The sequence below is a fragment of the Thunnus albacares genome, chromosome 18, assembly GCF_914725855.1.
Source record: "Thunnus albacares chromosome 18, fThuAlb1.1, whole genome shotgun sequence".
Lineage (NCBI taxonomy): Eukaryota > Metazoa > Chordata > Actinopteri > Scombriformes > Scombridae > Thunnus > Thunnus albacares.
In genome coordinates, this window is record NC_058123.1 from 27,655,014 (window position 1) to 27,663,517 (window position 8,504).

At 37.6% G+C, this 8,504-nt stretch overlaps 1 protein-coding gene across 2 annotated transcripts; it reads right to left on the minus strand.

Annotated features, from left to right (window-relative positions):
- Positions 1–620: 620 nt before the first annotated feature.
- Positions 621–4,867, minus strand: LOC122968526 (leukemia inhibitory factor receptor-like). Of its 2 annotated transcripts, none has more exons than XM_044333844.1 (6): positions 4,608–4,867; positions 4,305–4,507; positions 1,752–1,903; positions 1,493–1,646; positions 1,096–1,362; positions 621–979 (listed from the first exon to the last, which is right to left on the minus strand). In XM_044333844.1, the coding sequence occupies exons 2-6, from the start codon at positions 4,372–4,374 to the stop codon at positions 681–683; spliced, it is 942 nt and encodes a 313-aa protein (XP_044189779.1). In that variant the 5' UTR covers positions 4,375–4,507; positions 4,608–4,867; the 3' UTR covers positions 621–680. The 2 variants fall into 2 exon arrangements, with proteins under 2 accessions (XP_044189779.1, XP_044189778.1); XM_044333843.1 differs by having other exon boundaries at positions 1,096–1,368.
- Positions 4,868–8,504: the final 3,637 nt, after the last annotated feature.

Consider the following 8,504-nt stretch of genomic DNA (forward strand, 5'->3'; position numbering starts at 1 on the left):
GAATGTAAAAATACTCCATTACAAGTAAAAGTCCTGCATGAAAAATCCTACTGCAGTAAAAGTACATAAGTATTATGAGCTTGATGTCATTAAAGTATTGCAGTAAAAGTACATAAGTATTATAAGCTTGATGTAGTTAAAGTATTGCTGTAAAAGTACATAAGTATTATGAGCTTGATGTAGTTAAAGTATTGCAGTAAAAGTAGTGGTTTGGTCCCTCTGACTGATATATTATTATATATGACATCATTAGATTATTAATACTGAAGCATCAATGTTAGAGCAGCATGTTACTGTTGTAGCTGCTGGAGGTGGAGCTAGTTTCAACTACTTTATATACAGTTAGCTAGTTTGGTCCAGTGGTTCCCAACCTAGGGGTCGGGCCCTTCCAAAGGCTCACAAGATAAATGTGAAGGGTCGTGAGATGATTTATGGGAGAGGAAAGAAGAAAAAACAAAATTCTGATACACAAATCTGTTTTCAGTTTTTGGACTTTTTCTCTAATCTTTGATTTTTGCTGAAATATTGGATTATTTGAATATTTATTGAAATGAAAGCATGTGAGAAGTTTATAGGGAAAAATGCTGCTTTTACTTATTTATTTATGCATTTGTTTTGTCTTTTTTGTCCAGCTGTCTTGCTCATATCCAGTTGTTGTGCTTTTATCTTCTGTTTTTAAGTTAATTGTCTTGCTTTGTCTTATTTAATAACCAGAGAGAAGCCAAACAGAGTTTTTTTATACTTGTGTATAATGACAAATAAGGATCATTCATACTTAAAAGAATCAAATCCTCACAGCATTTCTTCGCTTCCATACTCCAACCTATGGCTACATCAAGTAGTATAGTTTCATTATACCTTCCAAGTAGATGATATTCTGTTTCATTCTTGACGCGTGTGTCATTTCCCACTGTCCACAGGCATTCAACTGATTGCAGATCCCGGGTTTCACAGAGAAGATTGCTGTCATCAGGTGGGTCTGAGTCAAGTATCATCAAAAAAACCCAAAAACAACTGAGCAGCCAGCATATTTTAAGAAGATGTATGTCAGACTCCAAAATCTCAAAATTCATCTGAGTACTAAACCATACTTACAGCCAATATAAGCACAAGCCCCATTCTCTTGTGTCTTTGTATGACATTTTACATCAGTGCAATATGTGTTTGATGCTTGGTCCAGGTTGATAGTCAAGGCATACGTCTGATTGCTGATCTTGGTAGTGTTCATATAAGTACCAGAATACCGACTTATATCCATTCTGTCAAAAGTATCCCCCACCGGCACAACGCAGCAGAAGGTTGCTCTACTGCCAACCTTAAACACTCTGTCCCGTGGAAAAACCTCTGGTGTTTTTGGGTTACCTATCCCTGCAAATGCATAATAATAGGACATAATAAGCATCTCAAGGAGTACCATTACTGTCAAATGTGTGAAAATGATAATTGAATATTTTGGAGGATCAAAATGAAGTTAAGAAAACTGAATATTAACCTGGATGAGTCTGTTCCTGTTTCCATGGGCTTGTACGGTTTTTGTAACGGGAGCTGAGCCGGACTGAATGGGAAGCACACTCCAATGGCAAATGAGGCTTCCAGTTCCAGGAATGAGTAGATCCTATTTGGTCAGGTGTCACAGCAAATGTATCCTAAAACATTTTCACAGTCAAATTAGAGGTATGTTTATTTGGCTATTCCAGAAGCTGAGTTTTAAGGAAGTCAGCAACACTGGTAAAACAAAAATCAGCTCTTACATTATGTACTTGCTGGTCTGCTATGAGTACCACCACCTCATACATCAAGACGTCATGTACTGCTAAGCATGAAGGGTCGTCTTCCCATGTTAACAGGATCTTCTGGTCAGGGGTGGTAAGCCTCATATTCTGTGGTTCACAATGCAAGACACCTGAGGAAAAATGTCCATAGTACATTTTAAAGGACCCTCTTTACCTTACACAGCAAACAGTCAAACAGTGGTGAGGCGGCATCAGGAAATATTCCAAATAAATTTGATTATAAATATCAGTCCTTCTGTTGTCTTGTTGAACTATTTACAGTTAATAAATTGTTTACAACACAGCTGACTATAAGGTATTACTAAGCAGATAGTAAAACATTTAAATATTGATTCATGTATTTGTCAACTAAAGAACCCCATTTTGTGAAGCATGGATAACTGGTGTATAAACTGATAATGAAAGATTGACAGTATACAGTTGTAATCATGGAGGACATATCTTCATAACATATCCATCTTGACCATGGTTCTCTGAGTAAAGAGACAATCTCTCAAGCTCTAACCGATCGTTTCATTACAATCAAGGCTAACTGGAGAGACCATGCATACATGGTGCTCATATAACTAAGTGTTAACAAACAGTGCATGGCCACCAGTTGATGTGTCTTAAACACTATCCATATCTGCTGCCCCCATGGGGGTCAGTCCCTGTACACACAGTACCAGTCAAGTGTTTTGACACACCTTCCCATTCCCTTGAATGAAAAAGTGTGTCCAAACTTTTGACTGGTGCTGTATGGAGAAAGATATCTAGTAATGGAGTTTTTCCATTACTTGGACTTAATGACCCATAACCTGGATCTTCCCATAACCTTAACTTTTGAGAGGGGCAAAGATGGTCTGTGCGTGCTTTTCTTTTTTTTTCTTAATGAAATGTTACTGAAAGTTTTCCTTTTTTCCCAAGAGGAATAACATTGAACACAATATGAACAAGCATGGCCTGGACAATTAGATGGGGTGGTACCAACAAAGTGAACGCATTTTTAAGAGCATTTATGAAAGAGGAATTTGCAGAGTGTGCATCAGTACAACAATATCACACATTCAGCCACACTTCAAGACTGTAGAGCACAGGTGTTTGCCCAGTTCAGTGTACCAGAACCTCTCATGATTAGCTCATTTAGGTCTGTGGATAAATCCCTCCTCTTTGGCCTTTATCCTAGCACTGAGTCTCTTCATTGGAAGAACTTTAAAGATTTTCCTTTCTGAAGAGGAGTTTGCAAAATAAACCATGGAAGTAAATTCCATGGAAGTAAATTCCATGGAATATGTCCAAAGTGGGCGGAGGACAGTGGAAACAAAAGGAAAACAAGGAACAATGACTAAATGTTCAGTCGCAGGTCTGCAAGTCCTGGTGATGGAAAAACACCTTAAGTGAACATTCAGTTGCACTATTTTTAAAAACTACTATTTCTAAACTAATACTAATGCCAGCCCTGTGGATGCCCTATATTCTTACAACACCCATCTGAATGGAATACAGTCTCTCTAGTAGAAACTATATCAGTCAGTCTTAATACTCTGATTTCCAGCTTAGGCAGTTGTCTGTGTTTGTAGATATTAATCATACAACTGCCTTTTGATTAATTTATATTCTCGGGTTTTAGAGAGGTTTAGTAGCATAATGTTCAGGATCCACTCTATGGGCTTTTTGTTTTAATCTGTGAAAGCAACCATTAGTTTGTGGTCACCAAGAAATTGCCCTCAGTGGTGATGAGAGTTTAGGGCAACATGAACTTTTATAACTTTTTTAATGATGGAAATTTGAGAGCATTGCACTATTTCACTTGCTGTCAATAAAGTACTGATGAAGCCCTTAAGAAATTCTCACATGAAAGATTGCCCTGGAAATGAGCAGCTGTCTGTCTGCATTACTCATGTGGATAAGAGGCAAGATAATGGCCCGTGTGTAATCAGAAACCTTTCTATCTTTTGTGGAAACTGAAGCACGAGCGGCCATTGCTAATTCTGTTTAGAAGATCACAAAAACAGGCACCGATGTACAAATTTGTGAATCCTGAATGATCTTGAAGACATTTTGTCCACCTGTGTTGGACACCCAAAAATTAATTCCTGGCTACAACCCTGATCTGTGTGTATATTAGCTGAGATGGTCTATGACAGAATCTCCACCAATTTACCTCAAGCTGGTGCATATTAAGCAGTCTTAAATATACTGTATTCATATTGCCAATAACATTTCAGCACAAGTTACAGAAACCAAAAGCGCACTGTTAGAACCAAATATTTTGTCTGTGAAGACAAAAACAAAAATCTGTTTAAAAATGTCAGATTATTATTACAGTAAATAGGCTGCATATGCATTTATACATTGACAATTTACAATCAGTGCAAATAAGCATTACTAGTGAACATTGTCCTCTCTTAAATATGATGTAATTTGAATTGTATATTCACTTATAGTATCTGATATTCCTTACAGCTGTAAAGAATATTAGATAATCTTTATACTTGCAGACTATTACAAGTTAGAAGATGATATACTCACCATTTTCTTTTCCATTTCCGTCTTGTGTGCTCTCGCAGAACAGCGAGAGCAATAATATCCATATGATCATTATCCTCCGCACAATGACTGTGTGTGGTCAGATACTTTTATTCCTTTAAGGTAAACTTGTCAACAAGTCTTCATGGATTCAGTGCATTCATCTTAAAAATGCCGTCAAAAACATCTACTACTCAGGCTGGCACCTGTCAGAATAAACATCAGTATGTTCAGTGTCACTAAAATAGATAATATACTTAACTAAAGAACACATTTCTGATGATAGGGATAAATCAAAATACTCACATGAGAAATTCGCTACAGATGTTACACAAGATTTATTTTCATTTGTAAGCTACGAGGATTAAGAATCTAACAGGAAAAAAAAGTGTCGAGTACACCCTGAAGCAGCGCTCCCTTCAGAAGAAGCAGTGATACTTGGTTTGAAAATCCATTCGCTGCTTGAGCTTTTAAAGATTGTGAAATCCATGTGGAAGCAGGAAATGGAGCAGCTGCGTTCTGGTAATTGTGAGTCACAGTGGCCAGATCAGACATGCCTAACTTGCACTCAGAATCTTGATTATTGGAAGTAATTTTACAAAAAACAGTTTCAGTATGAGTATGGTGGTCCTTTATCAGGCTGGCAAGAAAATTCCCTTTATTCTTTTGTATTTCTTATGATTTCTCTGGGTCCATAGTACCAGCTGTACTGTGAAGAGAAATCATGAATTTGTGCACCTTATCTTGAGGAAAATAAACTTGTAATCATTCTTTTCTCAAATCCTTTACAACATAGACAGTGTTTAGTGATCCAGACATGAGTGAAACACATGCCCACATACACCAACAGGAACAACAAACTCATAATATTTTCAAGAGACTTAAATTATAAACAAAAGTTCAATATAAGGAGAAGAATATTTTCTGTTAAGTGTGAGATTCCCATCAGTTTTTGGTCAGTTAACCAGAAAAGTATAAATAGAACAGGAAATGGAGACCACAGGGTAATGAAAGAGCAAAAGGAAGAGTTCCGCAGAAATGTTTTCTATGGTACACACAGATCAGAAATGACATATTTTGGGCATAGCGTTTCATAATAGACCGTACTTCCACCATTCCTCTCTTGTGAACACTTAACAAACTTCACTCAAATATGAAGGATAAAAAAAGTCCTTCATATTTGCATACACATATATTTACATATATTTGTGTATGGGAGACAAATAGACTTAACCTCTGTTACATTATTTCTCTTTTAGGTTAAATAAAGTCAAAAACAAAAACTAGTTTCAGCTTCCTGAACTGAACATACAATATATATTCAAACATTGTCAGTGTCAGGTGTAGTTCTCAAGTGGGCCCAAGCGCAGAACACAGACGCAGATGACATTTAACAGATTTGTTATTGTTATGCATTTCACAAGGGAATGAGATGACTGGGGGCCAGTCCCAGCGCCAGAGCAAAGTATATATGACATGATATATTGTTGAAAAATAAGCTCTGTTCTCTGCCCTGAAACACTTGGAGCGTGTCCAATGAGGGCACAGCCCAACTGAACAGCCTCTGAGTTAACGCTCATACCAAACTCCCGTATAGAAATACACAATTTAAAATAGGCCTGGTTTATAGGTTTAAGGTAAGCAACATAGCTGACATTTTTAAAATAAAGTAACGTCTCCAGAGCTAAGATGGGATTTCACAAGGTGTACTAGACCAAATGGGTAAGAAAGTTTAATCCACCAATCACAAGGTGACCTACTGGTTACCGTGGCTGGTATCATCTTCACAACATATGTGCTTGGATCACTTTGGTGGATGTGGTTTTTGTCTGAAAGCTGTCACTCGCTCTCCCATGTGAGGGGAGTTATCAGTTAAGATCAGATGGAGCAGCTGCAGAGGAATTTGAGTTGCAGTGAAGGAGGGGAAAAGGTCAGAGACTGTTCATGGATGCGCTAAAAATTCATACACTCAAGGTTAAGTACAGGGTAAGTCAGGCTTCGTTTGGCTGATGGGGAAGTGAAAGTGTGAATCAACTGTAAGAGTGTGGAGATGAGGCCTTGTGTGGTGTCACAGACAAGATGCTACATCTGAGAAACAGATAGCCAGTCAATCACCATATGCAACATGTCACATGTATACATGTGCTGTAGAATACGTCTTTACAAAATAGAGTGGACACTTTTCTTCAGTACCAGTAAAAAACATTTTGATTAATCTATGTAACTGCAAATTAGTCACAGTCTTATTTTGTATGACAATCTGCTGAAATGATGACTTGAGCAGGTTGTGCTTCCTCCATGTTACCACCCAGACATATAATGCTTGGATCATGAATCCCCACATGGTCATGTAGGTGAGAGGGAAATTCTGGATAAACTAAGCAGATACACAATGATGTGTTCCGGCCGTGGCTCAGCAGGTAGCACAGGTTGTCCATTGATCACAGACTCGATGATTTCATCTCCAGCTCCTCCTGATCATGTCTTAAGTGTCCTTGACACTGAATACACAAGTACTCCCCTCTGGCAGGCAAGCACCTTGTATGGCATTGGTGTGTGTGTGTGTGTGTGTGTGAATGAGAAACAAATTGTAAAGCACTTTGTCTGTTAAGGTAGAAAAGTGCTATATGTGTGAAGTCCATTTACCAGTTTACAATTCTAAAGACTACAAATGAATAACAAAAATCCTGCATTGTAGGAGTGTGGAATTTAAAAGATGTGCATGTTTACTGGGCAGGGAGGGTCTCACAAAAGATATGCTACCCACTTGCATTTTGGGAAATGTAGGACCAGTGTTTTGGGGGCTTGATTCATACTAGGGACTAAATGTAAGGATTTTTCAGCCTCTGCTGCTTCCATTTTGATCATTCTTTTTTCAAGTCTGTTTCTTGTGAGTCCCCCAACTTTGTGGAAGTCCAATAATAAACCACTGAATTAATACAATCACACAATTTCCTGGTTTCTGCTTTTACCAAACATGTCAGGTGCTTGAAAAGGAGACTGTGCAACACAAAAAGCTACTGTAAGGACAAAACCGACAATAACTGATGACAAGTGCTTCAGAAAATAAGAATTTAATTTGGGACGAAGTGTTGAACAATTTGATATTTGATATGATTGTTATATGGATACATGTTTCCTGCTAGATGGTCCTCCCAATATAATTAGCTTATGTTGTACATTCATAATAATTACATCTCTTTCATTAAACCTACTGTATGTCCACTATCTTGCAAAATAAACATGGATGAAATGCTAATTGGCCAGCACAAGTCAGTCAGTCAAATCTGACATCACTATCTGAGGAAGATTCAGTGACTTTGCAGTTAAATTAAAAAATTAAATTCAGGCAACATTGTATGGCATGGCACTTCACAGAACAAAGCAATAGTATATAATTTCAAACATGGTAACTTTAAACCAATAAAATCATTGAAGCCACTATTTGTAAGACTGCATTCTGACTTTGGTGACTCCTAGTGGTAACAATGCATCATAAAACCACAGAGCCCACTGGGTGTTATATGGTAGCAAATAAAATGTGGAAATCAGAGCGCACAGCTTCATAAACTAAGAGCACATATTGATAAAGTGTCAGGTGAAAAAGGTATTTGGAAGTGTTCAGTGAAGATAGGATCATGGAAGTGATGAGACTTTCAATACTCTGACCTTCAGAATAAAAGGGGCCCAGGAGAGCAAGAATTGTGCTTTAACAAAGAGTAGCTGTGCAATGGTGAACATGCTATGACCTGCTTTTATTTTACAGAATTACAATTCCCTGGTTTTATTCTGAATGCTAGAGGCACTGTCTGAGACTTTGTGTTCATAATTTTAGGGAATTTTAATTAAACAGAGAACTCAGTTTAACAATCTGTTGAATGGATCCGTATATTTGATTTCTCGATCTGTGCAAAGAGTTTATTATTAAATTACACTGGCCATGTTCATATATATAGATATATCATATTCTATATTTTTGTTTTTGGACTCCACTAGAATAGCTTTGTATGATTCACAGTTCAAAAAACTCTTTCTTTATCTTATACTGGCCCTTTATGCAGCCCCACAGTTCAGCCTCTGTCTCTAACAGGCAGTTTTAGCTCCTGTCTCTTTAAGGACCCCCTCCCAATGAGCCCACTCTGTTCTGATTGGTTAGCTTTGAGCAGCATGATGTGTGTTAAGTTACTGCTCATGAAAACACAA

What these genes read in the sequence shown, in the direction of transcription:
- LOC122968526 (XM_044333843.1), bottom strand. Translation starts at nt 4,374, where the DNA reads ATGATCATATGGATATTATTGCTCTCGCTGTTCTGCGAGAGCACACAA. An exon ending in ACAGGAACAGACTCATCCAG is followed by an intron (nt 1,369 to 1,492) that starts GTTAATATTCAG and finishes ATGCATTTGCAG; the next exon opens with GGATAGGTAACCCAAAAACA. An exon ending in GGCTTGTGCTTATATTGGCT is followed by an intron (nt 980 to 1,095) that starts GTAAGTATGGTT and finishes TACTTGACTCAG; the next exon opens with ACCCACCTGATGACAGCAAT.